Source organism: Hetaerina americana, unplaced genomic scaffold (genome assembly GCF_022747635.1).
Source record: "Hetaerina americana unplaced genomic scaffold, ioHetAmer1.1.p SCAF_89, whole genome shotgun sequence".
Classification (NCBI taxonomy): domain Eukaryota; kingdom Metazoa; phylum Arthropoda; class Insecta; order Odonata; family Calopterygidae; genus Hetaerina; species Hetaerina americana.
The window spans coordinates 1,101,614-1,128,161 of NW_027287527.1; the positions used below are offsets into that span (position 1 = coordinate 1,101,614).

The 26,548-nt window shown below is 35.2% G+C and overlaps 1 protein-coding gene across 1 annotated transcript in view; it reads left to right on the forward strand.

Moving 5' to 3' along the window:
• The first annotated feature begins 1,467 nt into the window (after positions 1 to 1,467).
• Positions 1,468 to 26,548, forward strand: part of LOC139698569 (putative helicase mov-10-B.1) — a 72,550-nt gene continuing 47,469 nt past the window's right edge. The window contains exons 1-4 of the mRNA XM_071597409.1: positions 1,468 to 1,632; positions 12,752 to 12,918; positions 17,568 to 17,722; positions 21,140 to 21,316. Of these exons, the coding sequence (XP_071453510.1) occupies positions 1,615 to 1,632; positions 12,752 to 12,918; positions 17,568 to 17,722; positions 21,140 to 21,316 (517 nt within the window). The 5' untranslated portion in view covers positions 1,468 to 1,614. The remainder of the gene's footprint in view (positions 1,633 to 12,751; positions 12,919 to 17,567; positions 17,723 to 21,139; positions 21,317 to 26,548) is intronic.

Below are 26,548 nucleotides of genomic sequence, written 5' to 3' on the forward strand. Positions count from 1 at the left end.
AACCATTGATTGGTTTTCAATCTTTCCCAAAGGTCGACTGAATTTGTCTCTAGCGAAAGAGCTATGCTCGACCTCATCATTTATTAAAACTTTTGACTGTTTAAACGTAATTTTCCAGGATTTACACCTTCGACTGAAAATTGATGTGGACTATATTTTCCTCTCCAAGCAGATGTCGAATTTTATACTCTAACAAGTTAGTAGATAGATCATTAGGCTACATAATTATGAAGGAAAAAGTTTATGTAACAAAGGTATAACACTTGTAATAAATGGATACATACTCAATGGAGTCCATCGTTCGATTAAAATAGAAAAAGACCAGGATATTTCTCTGGATAATCTTGGTGAGGTTCCCGCTTGAATTTACCGTTACACTTATGCAGCCTGCTCTCCATTGGCTTATGCTATTTTCGGATGTATGGTCGAGCAGTTTTTCATGTATACGAAACTTCTGGTTACAAATCAAATTACCACCTGAAGTAAACATAGTAATCGGTGGTGAGACTCCGGCCATTTCACTCGTATTAACATCAGGCAGAGTTACAAAGTATGCCATCAGTAAACTCTGCCCGATGGAATTCCTCCGCTCTCTAGATCGTAATAGCTCCCTTAAAAGCCAGTCTAGTTTCATTCTGCCTTCTGATAACGTCAGGCGGTGGACCATGCATGACGATATGTCTGTAGACACATTAGTCGCAGCGAAACATATTTATGGACAACAAATGAATTGACCTATTTAGTATTACTGTTAAAGTCACTTCCTAGAGCTGATAGCAGCAGGTAATGAAAAATGACGCTTTTGAAAATACTCTCAATACATAGCAGTTAATCACAAAAAAATATGAAACGCTAATCTCTGAGTAACCTCGCCAATCAAAGATTTTACATAATTATTCTGGAGGAATCTTCCACATTTCGATTATTCAGCGATTAGTGACGAAAAAAGTAGAAATTGCACGCACTGATACTTGTCAGCCAACACTATACGTACAACACATCTCGTATATGGGGCCCATGAGCTACCAAGGCGCTCTGCCCTGACCGCACACACCATCGGAGAAATAGTATGGGTTAAGTGGAATTCTCGCAAAAAGTGTATTGTAATTAACGATATTAACTTAACAGAAAAAAGTGAATTGAAATAAAACTCAAGTTACTCAGGTAACAAAACCATTAGAAATTCTTCAATAAAATTAAGTAAAACTGTTTCCCGGTCCCATATTTCCTGTTTAATGATTTAAGAAGATTAGAATTCCCTTTGCTTTCCCAAGCTAATTTAGAGCTACCTTGTGATAATCCTTATTATCATTGTTGTCACCCAGCATACCCGAAACGAAAATGCTAACGATGCAAACTAAGCGCGATTGTAAGAGCTGCGCGGGAAGAAAAGCGCAACGTTATGTTTTTATAGTGGCCACGTGACTTCATATTTCGTGACGTGAATTCGTTCCAGGAATTGTGGGGGTATGACTAAGGTTATGTTTAATCAGCCTTTTTTTATAGAGTTATGCGGAAAAATAATTTCTCACTAACTCTTTCTGACTTGCCAAATGGTTTGAGTATACAAGGCTCTCTGCCACGAATATTACAGTCGGGAATTTTAGTTTCATCATGTCGACAAAACCGGCGGTAAGTGTGGTTTCTTTTCTGCATGTAATAGTAATATGTTCTCGTGTCATGGGTTCTTTTATATGTAGATGTGTGAGTTATTCATTTGGCGACACTGTGAATTGAAATTGACCTTGGTAAGCTGAAGAATCGTGATTATATACGTGCAAGACTCGCCTGATTTTGATAGTCATTTGCATTGGTAAAATATTGAATTACCGGTATAATTACTGGCCTTATCACTCAAATATTCGGCATTTAGTTAGAAAATGTGTGTATTTTTAGTTCAGACCACTACGGACGAGTGTTGGGCGGCCCTGAGTTTATTGTAGTCGCGTATAGTTTTTCAATAATTACGGTGAAATACTGGCTGACTTTTAAATTTGCATGATAAGCTTAAACATTTAACTTTCGTGTCGGTGTGACATGGGATGTGGAAATGTTTTAAGATGAGTATTCGAATTGGATGTGTGTTTTTTAGTCAGTGACGTTTATCAGTATATGTAACCCCTAAGTTTATGTTTTCCTTATGTCATTTGATTGCATATGACTGTCCACAATTATTATTTAAATCAATCTTAAACAAGGCATAGGAGAAGTGGCCGTTTTAAGGGGATAAGTTGCCGAAGTTTATTCAGGGGTTAAACTCCATACACCATGCTAATCTTATCTTTACAAAAGCCGTCAAATTTATTGCTTCATAACCGTGGTAACTTAATCGTGTTCTAAACAATAAAGTTTGTTTCTGTTCAATTCCACGGTGCGGCTTTGCATGCACATGACCCCACCCTTTTAAGGAGAAGTCATCAGTCGATGATTTTTGATTAGTGAATAAAAGTTGGTATGTGAATATATACAGTGAATTGAGGACGTAAAGAATTGGCTAATAGAGAATATGATATCTACGTTAAGTCAATAACCATGCCCAAGGTTTGAGTAGCATCTCTGTTTGCCATAGTTCATATACAAAAAGCATGATCACACCCACATCGAAAATTATCTGGTTTACTGTCAATACATTTCATATCCTCATTACCACATATTGGTACTTTTAAAAAATCGTAGCAGTTCCATCCCCTATATCAAAACATAGATTTGTAATCGTTAATTAGGTTGAAATCTAATTTGGAACAATTCATGGAGAATTCCTGTGTGTAAGTAAGTGTAAAGTAAATATATTGGTTGATTGAAATTAATGCATTAACCACATAGTTGGATTACTCCAATATAAAGAAACAACTTGTAATAACTTTCAGCTCGGAAATTTAACTTGTTAGATTTTTCAAATAAAATACTCATCATTTTAAAAGACTAAACTGAAGAAATCAAATTCGCAGCTCATCTAAGTGTGACAAAGTAGTGTGCACAATTTATCACGTGGCTTTCAAATGATATCAGGTATCTTAATGAAAGAAGTGTCTTATTTGTAAGCATTTCATTCTTTTTGTTTTTTGTTTGCAAATATGAAAGAGAAGTAGAAAGTCCTGAAACAATCTGCTTTCATCAGAATTTTCATTCTTGTTAGACTTGTGGGTTTAGTGGGGGCCTGAAATTATGTCCATGATGTCAGTATAACAGGCATTAAGACTGTAAATATTATGAACATTATTTCCAGGAGTAGTGCTGGTAGATAGATAGATAGATAGTTTTATTCGCCATAGAACAATACATAATTGTATGGGCTTCGTCAAAAATTCAATTACATCAATTGTATACAGGTTCTTAGGAATAATAATGTACATGACATATATGAGTATTAAGGATTTAAAAAAGTTGAATTTCCTACATTGGCTCTTTCTGTGTACTCTTGGACGCTATAAAAAACATTATTTAAAAAGAAATGTTTTAACATTTTTTTGAATTTATTTTCTTGGGGTAGTATTCGTTTTAACTCTTCAGGAAGCCGATTAAACAGTAGTCTTCCTGAAACTTCTGGGGTTTTTTTTAGTACTGCTACTCTGCAATGGCCATTATGAAGATTTTCCTTGCCCCTGGTGTCGTACTTGTGAACGTCCCTATTTCTGATCAGTGAAGGTGTTTTCGTGCAGGCATACAATATCACATTATACATATATATACTGGGAATGGTCATGATTTTGTGACATTTGAAATACTCCCTGCAGGATTTTCTTGCATTTAGTTTAAATATAACCCTTAACGCACGTTTTTGAAGTGTGAGTATTCTATTGATGTTTCCATGTGCTGAACTCCCCCAGCAGACAATGCCATATCGAGCTATGGACTCAAATATACCATGATATACTGGGATTAATACTTCTGTATTACAATAGTTGGCAAGATTTTTTAAAAGGAATAGGGTTGAACATAATTTTTTACTACATTTTTCCATTTGAAACCTCCAGCTTAACTTGTTGTCTATTTCTAAACCCAATAAAGTGGTATGTTCTAACTCGGAGATCAATTGGTTTTCTATTTCTACAGAAATATTTGACTGAAGGTCTCTATTACTAAATACCAAGTAAACTGTTTTTCTTGCATTTAGTTGTAAATTATTTACATGCAGCCATTGAGCGACTGAATTCGCCATAGCATACATGTCTATTTCTAATTGAGATGATTTAGTATGACCTGCTATTAGACTTATGTCATCTGCATAGAGCACCACGTTATTATTCTCTGGAGAGATTATAGCTTTTTCAATGTCGTTCACTTACACCAGGAAAAGTAAAGGCCCTAATACAGAATCTTGTGGAACACCATATTTAATAGTTTTCATTTTTGATTTGTAGGTAGCACCATTTTTTCCGACAATTTCTACATACTGTTTCCTATTTTCCAAAAAAGATGTAAGCCAATGATGAGCTACTCCCCTGATACCATAATGTTCTAGTTTAGTTAAAAGAATGCTAGATTTTACAGAATCAAAGGCTTTTGATAGATCCATGTTAACCCCTATAACATGCTTTTTATCACTTAAAGCTTGGGCAATTTTAGTGACATAATCACTGCATGCAGTTTCTACACTTTTATTTTTTGTGAAGCCATGCTGTGACTGAGAAAGAACTTTATTTTTTATGAGGAATTTTAATAGTCTTTCTTTCATCAATTTTTCAAGTATTTTTGAAATACATGAAATTAGTGAGATTGGCCTGTAATTATTCAGTTGGTCTTTGGCTCCCTTTTTGTGTAGTGGAATAACTTTGGTTATTTTTAATTCTTCAGGAAATTGTCCAGTTAGAAACGATTCATTGGCTATATTGGTAATAGGTAAAGTGAAAGATTCTTGACAAAGTTTTATTAGATAATTTGATATGCCATCATGCCCACTGGATTTTTTGTTTTTTAGTTTCTTGATTACATTTCTGACTTCATTTTCTGTGGTGGGATTTAAGTAAATTGATTCACTAATGTACATTAATTTTTCTATGCTATCATTTAGAATGTTTTTCTGCGCTGTTGTTTCGCCAATGATATCTACGAAGAAATTATTGAATTCATTTGCCACATTTTGAGGATCTCTAATTTCTTTTCCATCAATTGTTATTGAGAAGCATTTATTTTTCGCGGGCTCTGATATTTTACTGGAATTTTCATTATTTACTACAGACCACAACGCTTTTGTTTGATTGGTAGAATTCGAAATAATTTGTTGGACATGGTCATTTTTTGCTTTCCTAAGCAGCATCCTGTACTCGGACTTCATTTTATTTCTTAAGGGTACCAGACTGGCATCCACTTTACTAGCCTTAGTTAAGTAGTTAAGCCTATTTCTAGCAGTCAGAACCTCATTTGTTATCCAGTTATATCCTTTATTTGCAGATTTATTTTTTATGGCTAGCTTTTTCAATGGGAAACAAATATCTCAGTAGTACTCAATAATTGATTGAAATTCTTTGAACTTGTTTGTAACTAGAGTTGCATTTAGTACTGCTGCCCAGTCAACACTCTTCCACTCCCATTTAAATAGATTCATATTTTCCTGTGAGTATATACGTGTGTACACTGTATCTGTGTTTCTGTCACTTCTATCTGTTAGAGTGTGTGCGTTAAATTCAATAATTTGTGCATGATGGTCTGAGATAGTAGTTTCCAAAACTAGAGATTTGAAGTTATGCTCTGGTAGATTTGTAGCTATGTTGTCAATAACAGTTTCTGAGTGAGATGACTCTCTGGTTGGGGTAAAAATAGTTAGCTGAACACTGTAGCAGAGAAGTATTTCTTTTAGCTTTTGAGTAGAGCTGTTATCTTTTGAGACATCTATATTCAGGTCCCCAGCAATGATAATTTTATTGTTTTTCTTGACAACTTTCTCAAGTATTTTATCCATTTTTTTGAGGAATTCATCGACTGGTGAACTTGGAGATCTGTACAGACCAATAAAAAAATAAGTTTAATTTGTCTTGGGCCATTTGCACAAGGTTACTACCTTGATCAAAAATTTCCCGGAATTTATTCAGAAAATTAAAAATACAAGTTTATTCATCTAAATCTATATTGTCCCCTTCAAAGTAATCCCCATCGACTGCAACACACTTATGCCAGCGCTTGATCCAATCCTCGAAACATTTTTTATATTCGGTTTTCGGTATGTCCATCAGTGCTTCCTGCGATTTTTCCATTACTTCCTCTCGGCTGCTAAAACGCGTTCCCCGTAATGGTTTTTTAACTCGATTGAACAGAAAGAAGTCACAGGGAGCCAAATCAGGTGAATTCGGTGGCTGTTGGATGGTATTTGTTGCATTTTTCGTCAAAAAATTACGAATAATCATAGCACTGTGCGACGGTGCGTTATCATGGTGCAAAATCCACGAGTTTTCTGCCCACATTTCTGGTCTCTTTCGGCGAATTGCTTCACGCAAACGTCTCATAACGCCCAAATAATACTCTTTGTTTACTGTCTGGCCTTCTGGCAAAAATTCATGATGCACTACACCGTTGTAATCCATGAAAACCGTCAGCATTGCCTTCTTTTTTGACTGAAAACGACGTGGTTTTTTTGGTCTCGGCTCATTTGGTGAACGCCATTCACTTGCCTGATGTCTGGATTGCGTGTCGTACTCATAAACCCACGTCTCGTCTCCAGTAATGATCCTTTTGATGAATGTGGGATCGGATTCAGCCTCGAAAAATTATGTCTTTTGCGACGTCAACACGGTCTCTTTTTTGCATGAAATTGAGGTCTTTCGGCACCAACTTTGCTGCTACACGACGGAAACCCAAATCATTAACCACAATGTCTTGGGCGGATCCATAGGCAATGTTCAAGTCCTCCGCTATTTCTCTGATGGTTAATTTGCGGTTATTGACCAACATTTCTTTTACTTTATCAATTTTTTCACCGACTTTCGATGTCGATGGTCTGCCACTGCGTTCATCATCTTCGATTGACTCACGACCACTTCTGAACCGCTCGTGCCACTGGTAAACGACCGTTTTTTTAGAGAATCGTTGCCGAAACACTTTTCCAACATTTCCAACGTCCGTGCGCCACTAAATCCGTTTTTTACGCAAAATTTAATACAAGTTCGTTGTTGCAAATTTAAATCCATTTCTGCAATTGTAAAAAATCGCCAACACACACAGAGATAGATGTACTCTTGGCTACGTAACTTTTGCAAATGTCAAGTTATGACACTAAGATTTAAAGGGAATATCAACAACAGATGTACCAATTTAACAAAAAAAACAGAACTCAAATCGGAACGACGGGAGCGCCACACGGTGGTTATTCCGGGAACTTTTTGATCAAGGTAGTATTTCAAATCCCTTTTCTTCGCCGATTCTATTTTTTAAGTTTTTATAGGCTCTGGTTACTGATTCAAGACAAGTTTTGGCGAAAAATGCAACACCGCCACCTTTGTTTCTTTCCCTACAGAAATGATCGACAAGAAAATAATCCCTAAGCTTTAGACTTTTCATTTCATTATCTTTTAGGCCGTGCTCCGTTATACAAAGAAAATCCGGCCTCTCTTCCTGCAATAGGATCTCAATTTCCAGCTTTTTATTTGCTATGTATTGAATGTTTTGATGTAGAAGCTTTACAGAGCAATTTTTTGTGCAATCAACTATATTTTTTGTATTTTGATTGGGGGTACTGATTATATTGACACGGGCTACCTCCGTTTTCCGTTTCCCTTGTATGCACAAATATTTGCTACATTTTCAATTGCCTTACCTAACAGATATGCCCCTTTGCGATTTAAATGCAAGCCATCGTGAGCTAAGCAGTGATCATTTATACGTTTGTTTACGTCACAGAATACAACCTTAAGAGCACCACAAGCCCATCTAAGATTATCATTTACGTTTTGGATATAACTAAGGTCGAAATCTCGTCGACGTAAAATACTATTTACCACAATAACTGATTTGGAGAAATGTTTCTTTGTGCACCTAATGAGCTCGTACATTTCTCCCATTACTTCATCAGGCGATCTTGAGTTTCGAAGATTGTTTGTTCCCACATGAAGAAAAATCGTATCTATCTCGTTGGTTTTCACATTTTGAGCGATTTCTTCCACCTTTCGACTCATTTGCTCAGCTTTGATTCCACAGAACACTTTTTTTTCCACTCCTGTGATATGGACATGTTTCACAATGGAATCACCTATTAGAATAACTTTTCCGGATGGAAAAACACTTGGGGACGTAGAGCTTGTTTCAGCGCGGATCAAAGGGGTAACAGAGGCCTTTTTTTTTACATTTTCACTTTCATTCAGAATAACTTTTCCGGGTTGAAAAACACTTGGGGAAGTAGAGCTTGTTTCAGCACGGATCAAAGGGGTAACAGAGGGACTTTTTTTTGCATTTTCACCACTTTCAACGTTATTTCGCTTCATATTTTCCCAAACAAATTTAGATTTGAAAGGGACAGTTGTTGTTGATTTAGCCCACTTCTTACCAACAACCAATGGACCGTTTTCTTTGTAGAACCTAAGTTCCCTTTCCAATTTCTTAGTTTCCAGTTCCCACTTTTTATTTTTTTCTTGAAGTGCGGCCAAATCCTTCATTAAAATGGATATAACTTTGTCCTTAGATTCAATCTCCTGCTTATGCTTGGCGAACTTCTCTTCTTCCGAACACGAGGTACACATCCAGTCACTATCTTCTGAGATTTCATAACTTTCCACTTGAGCACACTTAGTATGAATCCATGAAAAACACTTATCACATCTTATGCCCTTTTTTACACCTTTTTGACAGATTTTGCACTTATTCACGGAATGTTTTTCGTTTTTTTGAGCGGGCTCTACGAGAAGAGTTGTTAAAGGCGCCATTTATGTATATGTTATGTATTGTGTTATGTATGTGTTATGTATTGTGTTATGTGTTATGTATGTATGTATGATGTATATGTTAGCCATTATTACAAAACCTGTGTAAGGATTTTGTGATTATAGCATGACGTCATTCTTTTCTCGGTCATCCTTTCCTCCTATTCCGGGGTTACTACCTATTTACCATCTTGATCACCAGTCAGACCCTCTCCCCACTGAAAAAGTAAAATCCTCTCAAGTCATTCATGGATACTAGATGCAATACTGCTATCTTTGTGAGCATCACATTACGAGTCTCATGGTAAAATTGTGAAGCTTCAAAGGACTTTCATATGTTGCTCTACTCCAAGTATAGTCTTTCCCTGAATGTAGTTCCCCATTCTAAAGCATAAGTCAAATATGTTGAAATTACTATTTTTTGGGTCCAAATGATGGTGCTCTGCTTGTTCTGCTATTATAGATGTTTAGATAAAGTACATAGTACATTTTTGTGTATGTTACAGTATGGTGACTATGAGAACTTAAAAGCATTGAATTAGAATGGAATTGCTTTTAATGGTAGAGAGAACGCTTCAAATATTTTTTACTTACTAATAAATGGTGAAATGGGAATTTTAATGGACAGTTTTTGACGAGTTGAATGTAAAATTATTTTTTTATTGTAGAAGGTTAGATGCATTCTCTAAACTTTAGGCAGTGATCTGTCCTAGGATCTGACAACCCATAAGAACTGGTTGCAAATTACGAAGCTTAGAGAAGAAATCCATGATAGGTAGACCATATGGAGACAAAATTACCACAGCAGATAGGTACAATTTTCAACCTCAGCTTGAAAATAAATACTTGAATATTATGACATTTGACATGATTAACTTAATACTAGTAGTCATGAACTTCTTAGAAAGTTGGACGCATTGGGAATAAGTGGTACCTTACTTGACTGGATGGAAAGTTATTTGACCAACAGAGAAGTTGTAGTAAATATTAATGCATCTAAAAGTAAACATTTCTATCTGGGTCCACTATTATTTAACTTATTTATAAATGATATTGTAATGGCATTAGACCCAATTCCATTTCTTTTGTATGCCGATGACTTAAAAAAAATTTTAACAGCTCATTTAATTGATGATCACCTAACTGCAAAACTGCGTTTATAGGCTTGAAAACTGGTGTGACCGTAAATATATAACTTTCAATTTAAAAAATTGCTATTCTGTAACATTCGGCCGGATAAGGAGTCCATAGCAATATGAATAGAGACTAAGCAATTATCTTATGGCCTGATTAACATAGATTAAAGACCTCGGAGTTATATTTGACTCAGTTTACATTCCATCAACATTATAACTATATTCTTAACTAAAGCATACAAATCGCTTTGATTTATCCTCTGATACTATAAAAACTTTAGATACATATAGCCATTTAAAGTTCTGTTCATCTCATTCGTAGGTCACTCTGTGAATACTGCTCTACTGTCTGGCCTTACTACAAACTCCATATTCATACAATCGAACGTGTTCAAAGAAAATTCAAGTGCCAAACTGCATTAAAATTCATTCTTCACAAAGATCTCTATAGGTATCATGAAATTTTATCTCCACTAAATCTTCTCTCCTTGCATAAATGAAGAAAAATTAATAACATAACTCTTCTTTATAAATTACTACATAACAAGGTTGATTCCTCAAAACTTCTATACTTCAATATCTTTCTGAGTACCTTCACATAACACAAGTATGAAGCACTCTTTGAAATTAAACATCAGGCACGAAATTACACTTGCTATTGGAAATGAAAAATAGTAACTTTGTGATCCGACTGAAAATTTAATGCGAAACGACCCGGGCTTTGACGTTCAATGTCATCTTCAGGTGACAACTCTGACGGACATCCAATTTGAAATTTTACATTTAGAAAAGAAAGGACTTAGACTAGATGCTTTAGAGCAGGTTGAAATTTAAAAAAGTGTACGATACAAAGAGAATATTGTTAATGACCTTTTGTACACCTCCCACTCCCCCCTCCTAAACTTACCGCTTCTCCTTACCTGCGCTTATGAGGATAAGAACCCCTCTACTTCCCCGACACCCTCCCTTGACCTCAGAGATATGTACAAGGTTTTTGTGTAAATGTCTATGAACCATTAAAACCCACCCACTTACCTCCACCACTAGGAGGAATGCTCCTCATAGGGTGCCTCATTTTTTCTACCCTTCCCTCCAACTACCATTGCTCAATGGAATGTCGAAACCCAGGTCGTCTCGTATGAAATTTTCAGTGGAATCACATAGTTATTATTTTTCATTTCAATCTGAATCAATTCCATGAAGTTATGCCAGAAACTATCAATTATTACACTTGCTACTCGCCTATAAGCCAGATTATGAGAGATGCCAACAGTTGTGATTATAGTGATCTATTTTCTATTTCACTAGGATCCCTTTTATAAAATGTTATTAAAAATCAACGAAGAATTTTAGAATGCTAATTATTGCTGAGTGGATATCTGTCAATAAGTTGTTCCATGCCCATTGGGAAAATTTTTTTAATCGATGCCTCAAGGTCTAGTTAATAACTACTACTAATATTTATCATTTTGTACCATCATCTGGCCTTAAACAAATATTATATTTCTAATATTCTGTTTCCATTTTTAAATTTGAAATCTTATTTAATAATGATATTTTGTCCACATTAATTAATCTAACGAGGTATGTTTGCATACCTGTATACCATCTGAAAATGTCTATCATGCTTAGCAAATCAAAATTCCTCTTTAATTCTAAATTAGATTTTAATTCTCAATAACAAGTATGTAACTTTATGTAATTTGTACCTGAATGTAAATATCTTTTATAATTGTGGAACTAATGTATGTTTTTGCCTTTCTTTTTGTGCGGGGGTTATTCCCATAAATAAATATCTAAATTGAACTCTCTTTTTAAAGTATGAATGCATTATTCTTTTGGTCTATGGCTAGTTAATGATTGACAGCCTGCTTGAAGTGGAAGCTTTTCTTGTGGGCTTAGTGAACCTTCATGTGCTGTATAGCAAAGGTTAGTGGAATTGGGTTAAAGATTGGAAATTCATTTCACATTTATGGTGACTCAAAAGTCAAGGGTTTAACTCTCGCTATTTCCTGGAAAGGATGTTAGAACCTGGTAATTTTGCTTGACTGATAGAGGAGGGTTAATTGTGCATGCTTCAGTTGGGCTAAATGGATCACAGGAATCTTAAGGAGGAAGAATTTGGTAATGCTGCCATGTCGTCAACTTAATCGGCTTAGGGTAAACTTAGGAATATATTTTAAATACCAAGAACAAGCAAAATGTTGCCACAAAGAAGATGGCTCTATCAAACAAAAAGAAAATGAAGTGAATCTATTTCAGCTAAAATTTCTCACTTGCTTTAAAGTAAGTGGAAAATTTTGATCTTACCTTAAAACAATGAGTGCAAGAAGTCATTTCCTTTTATGAAATTTCCGGAGGTCACACTCTGGTGGAATTATCTAACTGCCCTAGTAGTTACGGCAAAGCTATAAAAACAAAAACAATGGTTTATTACATTCAGAATGCTTCAATGAACCCTTGTGCGTACATAATTATCATTCACTTTGGCACAATAAATGAAGTAAAATTTAATGTGCTGTCATAAATAATGGACACAATTACTGGATAGCAGTTCAATCATGATATCTTAACATACAACAATCATATTTACTCTTAGGCCTATGCCAAGAGTTTTGCCTTTTTTAAGCCTTGAATTATTGCTAACAAGAGTGAAGGCAACCTTAGATGCAAGACGATCAGTAAAGAACACAAGTTGTTTAATTGTATGCATGATCACAATTGTAAATTACTGAGAACAATTAGTTAATGGAAATTTTCTCATTTCAGAGACGTCGCAAGCGCATCAGTGAGCCAGATGGAGGTTTTAAAGATATTTGGGTCTGGTACTGCCACGTCTGTGATAGTCTTTTAGAGACACAATATGAATTTAATGAGCATTTGTCCAAGGAGAGTCATGCTTTCAGATGGTGTTTAAATAAATTTGAGAAGAAAAGGTGGGTGTTTAATTCCATTATTACTTTGTTGTTATAAAAATGGATTGACAAACTATTTAACTCTGTGTGTGGGTCCACATCCTTTCAAAGTAATATTTCTAATTCATATTTTCAGGATTAGTTCAATAGAAGTATACATTTTTGACGAAACATTCAGAATGTCTTCTGATGGACATTTCCCTGTTTTAAAAAATTTAAAGAATGGAATAGTCTGCTTGAAATTAAACAGTTGTATTTGAAACAGCTTTGCTAAAAAGGCCATTGCAGTTTAATTCAATCATATAAAATGTGTTTGACCCAAACAAGCATTAAATTAGTATTTGATTTCTCAAAGTATACTCGTGTGTTTTATATTTGTGCAGTGTATAACGGAAGGTTTTTTGTGAAGTGCACTCGCACCACATTTTTTCAGCTGTGAATTGAATAATTTTAACTGGAATACTAAACTTCTTCTGTAAGCAGTTTTTGAATAAATAACATTTGGATATTCCTTAACAAATTAGCAGAATTCTTTTTCTGTCACATTGTGTATATGTACAACTTACTCTGGATGTAAAAGATGAGGATGTGCTGGTTCCAACTTGTTTAGAAAACTTAAATATCAATAATTGTAATATCCTTTTTTGGATTAAGGATACTCATCAAGAGGCAAGCAAGGGAAACTACTTAATACTAATTACTTAACCTAAGAAGCCTTTGTGTCTTTAAACAGCAGTTAATGAATATCTGTTTGTCAGGTAAAATCTGAGAAATCAAAATTCCTTGTCCATTAATATCTTTATGTTCAGGATTGGTCATTAACAGGCTTCTTGGGACTAAAAACTAATACAGTGGAACCTAGCTTAACGATTACCTCGAAGAGCGAGTAATTAGGATAATGAGAAAAAATATTTTTAGAAAAACAACTTGCTAAAAGATTGACTTTTCATATAACTAGTAATGAGGAGAGGGGGTATTCCCAGAATGATTGCACGCTTGCGGCTTTAGTTTGTTTAACGCTTGTTTCCAACCATCGTATTGTCCCTCTTGATCACCTATTTTATTTTCAAACTTGTGTTCAGATGTATTATGTGAGTTTTTGTGCAAAGTTTAATAATAATTAATGCATAGTTTTAAAAATGTCCATGAATATAAAATCTACAAGAAGACAGTCTTAGAAGAATAAAAATAACTGAGAAAAGGAAAGTGAAATCATTGAAGAGCGAGGTGTGAGTGTTGCTCATCTAGTGCACGGATACAATTGGTCGTAATCAACGATTTGCGCTATCCTCAAGAACAAGAATGAAAAAAGGAGATAGATGCCTCAAAGGGAGTGACAAGTGTATCTACACATTTGTTTTTTATTCTAATGATTGAAATGAAATTATTGACTTCGTAATTCCACACACTTCATATAAAAACGAGTCAGGTTTCGACATTTAATGTTATCATCAGGTGGTCCTCATGTTAGCAAACTTAGTACATATGTATACCTTTGATCGGGGGGGGAGGGTTGATCAGAGAGGGAGGGTGAAGGGGTAAAAAGGGTTAAAATGTAGCCGGGAGGAAAAGAGAATTACATCTTTCGGTGCCAATCGTTGACATGAACGAGTGGTATATCTATGAGTGGGTAGTGGGAGGGATACAAAATTTCGTTGGCAAGTTTATCCTTGCAACGGATGCATTTCAAAATTGCCAACTGCTCCATAGCATCGAGCCATTGACCTTTATTTTCAAAATGAAGAATTTTAATCACAAAGTCACTTTTGTGGTCATTCCCGATGAGGTGCTTCGCAAAGAGGGATGTTATGTTCTTATTCTTTGCACATGTTTGGTGTTCTTTTGTCCTTTCTTTAAATTTTCGTCCTGTTTGCCCAGTATACTTTGTGTTACATTCTGAGCACTTTAATTCATACACACAATCCACTCCCTTTGTTTTTGGGAACTTCATCTTTTGTGTGAGAGATCAGGTTCTTAAGGCATGATCTGCTGTGAAAGGCACCTTAAATTTTTTATCTAGGTAAAATTTTGATTGCTTTTTGAGAAATATTCCCTAGATAGGTTATTTTCGTAAGTTTCTTCTGGTAAAGTTTATTAGTTAGATCTTCTGAATAGCCTGTTTACTGCTATCATTTTATTACATTAAGCTCCTTATTTATTTTGAATTTTGACGTCGGGATGGAGGCTAATCGGTGGATCATTGTATGAAATGCCGATAGCTTTTGGGTAAAGCAATGCATTAAAGAGGAATTAATTAATTGGTCTGTTTACATTTCCCTGAAAAATGGAGTACTGTAACCCATCTTTGTCTTTATATGTGGTTAGGTCAAGATAATTCAGGGAACCTTTTTCACACATGAATTGTAGATTAGAATTGACAGAATTAAAATTTGCTAGAAACTGATCTAGTTGCCTATCAGAACTTGTCCACACACAGAAGTCATTGTCTACATGTTTAAACCAACAAAATACATTATTAGCGGGAAGAAAAGCTGAGGAGAACAGAACTTTTTCAAAAATTCCATACAAAAATCGGCCAGGAGTGGGCACTTAGGCGAGCCCATGACTAAACTATTGGGTAGTTGGAAATTTACCATTAAAAATAAAATAATTTTGGAAGCATACGTCTTTAGTAATAAGTAGAGTTCACTAATAACTGGCACTGGGATGGATTTCTGGAGGAGGATGTCCTCAGCTTCCATGGGTGGCACATTGGTGAGAAGGTTGCGTACATTGAAGGAAACAAGCATGCACTTTTCCGGGATGACCTTTTTCATTAGTTTGTTGATAAGGTCCAAAGAATTCACTACACATAGTCTAAGGAAAAAATGGAAACCTCCCTGAAGAGTTCATTAAGTCTTTTCGCAAGCATGTTGGTTGGGAGCTGACATATTTGATACTACTGGTCTGATTAGAATCCCATTTTTGTGAACTTTTGGTAACCTGCAAAACTATGGTGCCGAGGAATTATTCACTTGCACTAGTTTGAACATTTCACAATTTTAAAATAATGTATCACTAGATTTAATCACTTTCTTAATTTCTTGTTGAAACTAGGGGGTTGGGTTTGCATGAAGTACTTCAGTGTTATTGTCTGTGATGAAACCTTTGCATTTCGTGATGTAAGTCTTTCTTTCTAATTCAACCATCTGGTGATGATCAACTTTTTAGATGTCACTTAATTTATAATGGACTTCAAGGCCTTGTACTCTGTAGAATACTTTTTCTTTTTTACTTCCGGTTGTGAGATTTTAATATTTTTATGTTGAGTTTTATATTCACCTTCCTTCTCTGACCAACCTCCCTCCTCCTATCAGAAGGTATATATACCAAGTTTGCTTCTAATAGGACCACATGATGATGGCATTCAACATCGAAACCTGGGTCGCGTTTTTAAAAAAAAAGTGTGGTATTACAAAGTCAATAATTTCATTTCATTTCAATATGCAATGCAAATTCCATAAAGTTACGCCGGAGACAACAAAAAAATATTCTAATGATGTTGAAGATTGCTTCTCATATGGATGAACGAAAAGGAAAAGTAAGGTGATGTTATTAACTAGAGTGCTATTTGTGAGAAGTTGAAATTCCAGGATCAAAGAAGAAGTATTTCAAGGAAGCCATGAATGGCTCGAGAAGTTATAAAGAAGAATCGTCATCTACAGCATTGTAAGGCATGGTGAAGCAGCAAGCTCTGACTCAAAAGGCAGCAGAGAACTTCATCGGTGACTTAGAGAAGCTCGTAGTTTCTGAGGGTTACCTGCTGCAACAGGTTTTTATTGTGACAAAACAGGTCTCTTCTAGAAAAAGATACTGAGAGAACCTATATAACAGCTGAGGAGAATGCATTGCCTGCCCGCAAGCTAGTTAAAGATTGCATCATATATAGAGAAGCATCACCCTAATAAGGCAGTCTATGCTTGCTACTAATTTATTTAATGCCAATGCTGTTGCATTTTCAAAAAATTTTGCAGTGTCAGCAAAAACAAATATACCTTGATGGCCTTTTTTTAAAAAAGAATTACGAATTTATTATAAATAATGTACTAATTATTGTTTACTATATACATGTATAATTACTATGGAAACAAGACTATTCGCTGTTGCAATAATTTACTGAGAAGTAACTGATTTGAACAGCATAATGATTGGTGCAATGAGTGGGGTTTATGCCAGTATTTACTTGGTCAAAAAATGAAAATAACCTGTATAGATTCTTTTGTTGAAAGCATTTTGTTCATGGTCTGGAGACCAGAATTGAACATAACTTGTATTCAGTGTACGAAAGTGGGTGCCTATATTCAATTATGTTAATAAAAATCAGAGTGTCAATGGTTTATAATTAAATTCTGGAATAATAACGAATCCTCAATTAGATGATTGACCACATAAAACAAGAATACACATTTCTTTGAATTCTTATGGGTTGTTTTGTTTTCCCAATAATTACTACTTTTTATCCACACTTAATTTGTCAAGTTATTTATGACTGCTAACTAATTATTATATGCATGTGTTGCAGATCATAATTTTTCTTGTCTGCATTAATGTTTGATTTTGGAACACCTGTTCCATCATCTTGTGGTGACTTGAAGGTTGTATTTTATTTAAGCTGTATTTTTATTTATTCTTAATCTTTTTTTATTTGGTGGTATGCATATATTTTTTAGGAAAAACCTCATCAAGGAAAGGCATGGTATTTGCATTGAAATAGATTCTGAAAATAAGCACATTTATAATCGCTTCAAAGGGGTGGTAGAAGTTAATCTTCGTCCATTTGAGACGTGTAAATTTCATGTGGAAGTGGTCAACCTAATGGCTGGAGGTAAGCAACATTAATCCTGTCATTCCTAAGACTTTTTTCTCATAAATAAACTAAGGATATAATAACTTCTTATTAGCAGATTACATATCAGACTTCATCAGAACCCTTTGTTTAGCTTGATTGTATTAAATTGTTACGAAAACATATTGATGCATTCATTCAGTGGTATGTATTTTGTATGTACACAAATAAATGGCCTGATGTTCAATAGTTCCACTAATGATTTTTGAAAGCAGTGCACCAGCCTCAAGTATGAATGTTCTGTATCCTTAACAGTCCTTAGGGATTATATAAGATGGTAAAATGAGCATCAGTAATCACTTACTTCCTGAAGATTAGATGGTCCATCCTTAGCATAACACCTAAGTCATGTTATAATAGCATTGTCATTCTCAGCCAGTGAATAGCTAAATTAATTTGAGCCTTATGGGAATGAAAGTATGTCTGTTAAGGTTTCACTGATTCATTTCAAATCCAATTCATTGGAAAAAAAATTGAACATCACTCTACAAAACCTGAAACCTATCACTAGAAAGAGAGCATCAGAAATGACTTCCTTGCCTCGTCAGAAGTCTTATTACGTATGATATTGTTGGAAATGTCTTCTGCAATCATGTTTACTGGTTGTATATGTGAGTTAATTGGGATAAATTGGATTACATTATATGTAGAAATATATCTTTTCTTTACATCCTTAAGTAAAGGTATATAGAAAAGACTTGAAAAATTTAATATTGATTGAAGTTTGGTATGGGCTAAGACACTACACCTTTTAATCTGGAGGATAAGCATGTAGCGGAGACTTTTGAGAGAGGGTAAGGAGAATATTGGAAAAAATAAAATGGATAAATATTGGAGAGGCCACAACCAAAACCAGAGAACAATAAATATGAGAAGGCCATAAAATCCATGGGTGACAGATGAGATCAATAGAAAGATAGAAAAAAGAAGGAAATAGGAAAATGTTAGGGCAGAGTTAGTCAGAAGGTCAAAGAATTTAGTAATATACTGAGGTGGGGAATTAATAGAGCAAAAGATGCATGGCAGAAGATGCCATAAGAGGATATGGAAAATTAATGTTGGAAGGGTGAAATTGATGTGCCATGCTGGAAGATGAAAGCACTGTCATGGAACAAGAATGGAAAATCATTGCAAACAATCCAAGATAAGACAGGAAAAATAATTTTTGAACCATAGATATGCAAGAGAGCTGGAAGCAATGCTTGTTGGAAGATGGTAATGAGAATAGCCGAGGTTCAGGCACGCTTGATGGGGAGATGCAAAAGGCATTTGGTAAATTTATATCAAATGAGGCCATTGGGGTAAATATCATCCTTGCTAAACTACTAAGACTTAAGGAAAATGTGGTAGGATAGCTATTTATGGACTATTTTGTGGCTATTATGAGTGAGGTATTAGGTTGGAATCATCATATAATGTTAGTTCCCATCCCAAAAAAAAGGACAAGGTTGCTATATGTGAGGATAATAGAAAGATACATTTGATGTTGAAGTACAGTTGATGTTGTAGCCGAAGTGGTTCTCTGGATCATCAACAATAGGATGGAGAGCAGGGCAAATAATTACTTAGGGGATGATTACTTTAGATTCAGAAAGGGAAAAGGCACGCATGATGCCATAGCAGTAATGATATCACTAATAGGGAGGAAAATAGAACAGAATAAGGATGTCTTTGAATGTTTCATAGATTTCGAAAAGGTATTTGATTGAGTAAATTGAGTAAAATCAATGGGTGTATTGCAGAAAATGAGTAGCTTAGAGGGATATGTGACTAATGCATAGCATATCTTAGACTGCTCAGGAGCGACTGGGGGAAGGATAGGCATGGTGGGCAGTTTTAAGGAAAGGGGTAAGACTGGGGGTGTCCATTATCATCCTTGCTTTTCAAGGTATATGTGGTGGAAATCGTTAAAGAAGCATGGTAAGATGTGGAAGTAGGAATAAAAATTGGTGGGGAATTCTTAAAATCAATCAGGTTAGATGATGATCAAGCTTTAGTAAGTCAGTCAGCCTAGGAGTTGCAAGCATTGTGAAGTGAATTGGAAAGTTAGTGCGATAAGTATGGGATGAGAATAAATATAAACAAAACAAATATTATTTGGTTTTTGAGAAAGAGGAAAGTTAAGTTAAATATTGGAAGAATTTCATTTGTCAAGGAAGCGTTCATTGGAGGAGGAAATTGATGACAGGGACATTGAGTAAGGATATTAATGAAAGATGCACTAAAACTTTGATATGGAGTGTGGTTTTATAGAGTGCAAGTTGTTGGAGCAAGGTGACATGCTTTGTTTGGAAGATTTTGAAATTGGAGGAGGATGGGAAATGTTAAATGGATGGAGGAAAATATACAGGGAAGTTAAGGGAAAGGTGGAGGAGGTGAAGGGATTTTTGAGAAAGATTCAAAGGACGCAGGATAGTAGGATGCAGAACATTTTGATTGGCAATGGAATGAAAGCGATTATGATTGAGGGGAGGATGTTAGGCAAGCAAGGAATAAATGGAAAGAGGGTAGGCATATTAGACGGATTGAAGGGAGGAAGGATATTAATGAAGATGAAGAGGTAATGGTTATAGGTTAGGATGTTGGGTTGTTTTTTCTTAGGATGGGCCAGGAAATGTATTGTTTTACTGTTAGATGGTCTGCATCCATCCAAAACCTGCCATAATCTTTAGAATACCATGCATAAAGGTATTATTATTATTATTAGGTAATCCACCAGTTAAGGTAGGTTTTTGGATAGACATAATTACTAATTCAACAATTTGTGACCCCCAGCAAAACACAACATCCTACTCTACATCAGGTCCCTCTTCAGCCCTGAGTACTTTCTTCCTCCCTTCATCCCGTCCAACATCCCTATCCTGTTCCTTCCCTTTCCTCGTTTGCCTGACATCCTCCCCTCAATTACAGTCTTCAACATCCCACTGGCGGTCAATACCCCCTTCAGCCACTTTTCCTGCCTCCATAGGATTGCTCCCAACAAACCCCTCTCTTCCCCTACCATACCAAGTACTTCCTATACTGTATATAATCAATCCATATTAAATCCTGTATTTGGCATTGATATAGTTATTAATTGTTAGTGTATGTATAATCTGTCATTTAACATTTATTTTTAATAAATAACATCTCAGCATTTATTGTTGCATTAAATCAACCTGATGATGACGTTCAACGTCGAAACCTGGGTTGTGTTTTTAAATAAAGTGTGTGGAATTACAAAGTCAATTATTTCATTACATTTCAATATATTAAATCAAGTACTTTTTAAGCCTTATAAATATCGATGTCTGTGTAAATGTATTCCCCTTGTTCATTTTTCTATATTTTGCTAATTGTTTCTTAGTGCATGCTTCAGTTTTGATCAATCGGTTTTTAATTTCGGATTACTTTCAGTGGGTGGTGATGGTGGAGGAGGACCAAATGAGCAAAAAAAGGGCCGCACTGGATTGGGTGGGAGTGGTGTGAGGGGCCCAGTTATCCTTCACCGGATTGTTTCTCTAGTTGACGGTCCAGTAGTTAAAGATAGCAAGGAAGTCTCCCATGGAAATAATAATATTGAGCTTGGTCAAGGTTAGTTTAATTGATTAATTCAAAATTGTCATAATGAGATATAGTCAATAATGGAGAGGGAAATACTACAACCTCATATTGTATGCAGTTACATGCAAGGATGGTAAGTGTGATGTGGAGATTCACCATGAAAAAAAATCATTTCACGGAACAGAGTCAGATACCTAATAATAATAGCTATTTCTCGAAGGCAGAAGTCAATAAGTCCCCTGAATGTGGACATAAATGTCACGAAAAGCATTCTTAGCTACTTTTATTGTGAAAAGTAGTTGTGGAAAGGATTTTAACAGATTATGGCCATTTTGTTCCCTCAGCACAGCAAGACAACACAAATGTGTTTTCTCATGTCCACCAGGTTTAATAATGACATTTTTCATGTTTAGAATCTACATTTTGTTTGAGGGCACACTGAATGTCAGTGGGGCCTCATTCATGTTTCTTATTTGTGAAAGTTCAAAATTTTCTTTTGCTTGCGTTAATAAAAAATGTATGCAACTCAATATTCTTATGTTCATATTCTCTTGGTATCTCTTATGCTATTTTAGTTTTAGTCCTCCTACGTAGGTCTCTTCATGAATATGGTAAGCAATGATATTGGCCCATAAAGTCAACGTTGTCTCTGTTGGTAGCAATCACTCTTGTTTGTTGAATAGTCATTTTGGTGGCAACTAAAAATCTGAATCTTTTATGGTCTAATATCAAAGTTTTTAATTCTTCCTCTTAGTCAAGCCATTTTGCAATTCCTTGTCACTGGTTATGATTACTGCAAATAACTTTTTGTAGTTCCTCTTCCTGTCCTTTCCAAGTTCTTATCATCATCTCAGTTTGCGGTGGTCGAAAACTCCTCAGTTGCTCTTTCTGCATTTTTGGCTTACATAATCACTTGTTGCTCGAATAAAATATCATAGTAGAATCTGTATTGTTTTTTAGCCATGCTCTGCCATGAAATCTCTGTAGGAAAATAACTTTGGTGATTTAAAAAAAGTGTTTATTTAAAAATGCATTCTAATATTTAAATAAAGTAACACCCTACTGTTTTTAAGTTTTTGTGGATGCACAAATATGATTGTGTAGATTGTGATTTTCCATGATTGAATATGATCCTGGCCACCCGGGAATGGTTATTCTAGCTACCTCCTTATCCCTCCCATTTTTAAACTATTAACTTGCTGGTAAGAGTCACATTTGGCAGATAGTGATTTTTATTAAGCTCGTACTCTAAGAAAGAATAAAGACTTACTGCCAACATGCACCCCAAGGGAGCTTAGCTTAGTTAGGAGTTACAATTCATGTTTTTATCAACTTTTCCAAATCAAATAGCATTCCCATACACACATTGGAGAAATCAAACTTAAGATATCAGTGGATGTCATTTTACTCTGCTTCACTCCTCCAGAGGGAAGCTAGAAAAATCTCATGCAACTTATTATTTTTACAAAACAGAAAAAAATATTATGGAAAGATTTATTTGAAGCCAATTTGTTGCAAAAAAAATAAAATGCAATAGAATGCTTTAAAATATGTATTAATGTAAACCAGAAGTTTCTTAATTTTGATTATTGGTGTACAAGACTCGCCCTATATTTTAGGCATATTTTAGAAGTGAATCATGTAGGTCGGCAATTATGGTATACAGGGTAACCTTGCTTGACCTGCTCCTCACTTGACAAGCAATTTGCTTTACGAGCAGTAATAGTGGTCCCGAAAATGACCCTCTTAACGAGTGACTTTTTACATAAGAAGTGACAAGGAGAGGGAAATTGACAATAATTGTGTACAGACCACTTCAGTTTGTGTTTAGCTCTCGTTCTGCTAGCATCTTAGTGTCGCTAGTGATCACACATTTTTCCAAAATTGTTTTCAGACTTATTGTCAGTGATTTTTTTCTGTGATGTTCAATTATATTTTGTGCATTGTTATAAAAATGACCCTGAATAAAAATCTGTAAGGTGAAAGCCATAATATTATAAAAATAACAGTAGAAATGAAAAATAATATCATTGAAAGACTGGAACAAGGTGTGAGCATGGCTGATCTCACATCAACCATCAGTCAACATCAGCAATTTGCAATCTTCTAGAACAAGGAAAAAACTAAGGAGATAAATGCTTCAAAGAGAGTGACAAGAATATTTATGGGATGAGCATTTATTCTGAGTGATGTTGAAAAGTTGCTTCTCATATGGATAAATGGAAAGCAATTGCAATGTGACACTATTGACAAGAATATAATTTGTGAGAAGGGGAAAGTGTTTTTGCCGATCCCATTAATTAATCTCATAAATTCATCTCTAATAAGATGTCAGGATCGTCAATGGTCAAACCAGTATTTAATGCTGAGCCATGCATGATTTGAGAAGTTTATTAGAAGAACTGGCATCTACTGCATTCTGAGGCATGGTGAAGCAGCAAACTCCAACTTCATCTATGACTTCAATAAGCTTGTAGATTCTGAGTGTTACCTGCTCTACAGGGTTTTACTTGTGATGAGATGGGTCTCTTCTAGAACGTGATGCCGAAGCGAACCTATATTTCTACTCTTAATGGTGGAAGAGAATGCATAGTCTGGTCACCGGCCAATGAAAAGCCATCTCATGCTGAAAAAATGCAAATGGCGATTTGAAAATTAAACCCTTGCTTGTATACCATTCAGAAACTCCTCAAGTTTCAAAGAAGTGTTAAGTCCAAAACCAAGAAAAATGTGATGTGGAGGTTATGGGAAACTGAAACTCTGGTAAGGCAGTGGCAATACATGCCAAAAATTTAATAAATGATAATTCTGAGTCACATTTTAACAAAATTTTGAAGCATTAGCAAAAACAAATGTTTCTACACAGCTTTCTAGTGAAAAGGATTTGGGTAAGTATAATAGATAATTAATTATTTATTTTGATTCTTTTTGATTTTACTAATCAAGTTCGAAGTCCTGGTTGCTTTATTCTGCGATAGAAGCAAAGATGAACATGATCCACCATTCTAAGCAATGTATATGTAATATTCATTGAATAAACCTTGTACATAATTTATTGTTTATCATATTGTGCATTAATTAATACATGTATGTGAAAATTTGTTTCGCTAAACTAGTGTTTCACTTTACGAGAAAGATCACAGAACGAGGAATGCTCATGTTATGAGGTTCCACTGTAGATAATAAATATATATTCATTAATGGCCCTATGGTATCCAGTATATGACATGCATTAATGCATACCATAATGAATTTCAGTAGAAATGCAGATGGGATCTCTCAAATCTTGTCAATTGTGAAATTTCCCAGGTGTATTAGTGTACTTGTATGTTGTTGTGCTTATAATAAAATTTCATTCTCTAATGTCTCAGATTACATGCTTAAATTTCCCATGGATTCCATTGTTGCTATTAGATTAATATTGATGCCATTTGTAAAATTTTCTGATAAACAAATGGACAAAGATTGGGGGAAGTTGTCGAGCTGTGGCCTCCAGTTGGCAAAGATCTCCTTCCTAACATATTGCACGCCTTTCCTCAGCCTTTTTAAGGACTTCCATGTAAAACTTATTGTACACTGTCTGTCGCTACTACTGTCGGTACTAATCCTTTTCAATTTGGCAAATAATGCATCCAAACATGTATTTTGAATGATTTCGTTGCTTCGAAATGATTGGTTTTCATTCAGAACCATTGTTATTCATAGTTAACTTTGTCTTATTACAGTAGGCAATGTGGTACTGTTAGGGCTTACACCCAATTACAGTTTTTATTAACCATTCCACATAATAGGGGAACTTTTTTGAAAGTGGATAGCTTCTTTAACTTGTGTGGTAGGTACTATTTGGTGAAATAATGTGAAGGGGTTGGTCAGTGAAGTAGAAAGTAGTTGATTGCAATAAAATCTCACTAACCCCTGGATCAATTTGTTTCAAGGCTACCCCCCTTCTCTCAAATATGCTAGGCTACTTCTGCCTTGATATTTCTATTTATTGAACCCTAACAGCCCTATGCAAGTATCATATTTTAAACACCAAAGTTATATGCTAGTGATTAAAGAGCATTATTGATTGTTATGAATTATCCTGTAGCTAATTTCCCTGTAGCCCCCTAGCAGTATCTTTGCCCTCTGGGTTTGTATTTGTCATTCCATTAAATTGTTTTACTTTCTCTTTAATTTTAAACTATTCCTTAAGTATTTGTGCATCCATTGATCAAATTAGTCCGTACTTCCACTATCACTCATACAAAATAATTAGAAAATTCACAGAATCACTTCAAGCTACATGCAAGATCACCTAATGGCATATGGTAGGAGATGAAATATCTGTTTTAATAGAATTAGTAATGTATATATTTTAACCAGTGGATCATTTTGGTTTTATGCTCCTAATAAATTTTCAAGGTTGTTACTCATTGTGTCCTGCATTTCTGTTTCCTTTTATTTAATCCTTCTGGCAAACTACCAGCATCTGTTTATTCATATATGATATGGAAAGTAACCTCCGTTTGTATGTAGCAAGTGAAGTAATGGGGGGAGCCAAATGTTTGCTCTATATACACCCACACTCAAGGTAGTATGCCTTGAGCTGCAGTATTTGTAAGGTTGCACTGTTTGCTATTTGTTTACAGTAGTGAGTTAAATTGAACATAATTTAACTTGGGAATCAATTTAAATTGGGAATCCTGCCAAATGTGAAATCCATTTAGTGCCAAGGTTTTTACTGGCAATAAACTTCAAAACTGCCGGCATACATTGGGAAATTTGTGCTGTGCACCGACTAAGTGATGAGTGACAGTGTTGTGCATCAGTGGTGTTGTTAGTTTAAGAGTGAATGGACTAATGTACATGTTGTCCAAAAACTGGCCTTCCATCAGTCCATATGTCACAAGGCTAGCCCAACCACTACAGTCCTCATCGTGAACATCGTTGCAGCCATTTGTAAACAATGCACCACTGCCCCAATCTGCATTCACTCATCACTCTGTCTCTGCACACTTCCTGAAGTTGCCTATGAATTTCAATTGGCTTGTGATTTTTTGCCAGTAAAAACCTAATCATAGATCCCACTTCACAACTCATGGGATTTTCTATCACAACGCACATTTAACAGTTCCCGGTGGTTAAGATGGTGGCCATAACTCTACCCACTGCCAGGCAGAAACGTATGTTACTTTCGTGGCAGGCCTCTTATTATAAATCTTAATATAAATATAGGCAATGCATATCATGTATGTTACCTGTATTGTTTTTCTAGGTGAT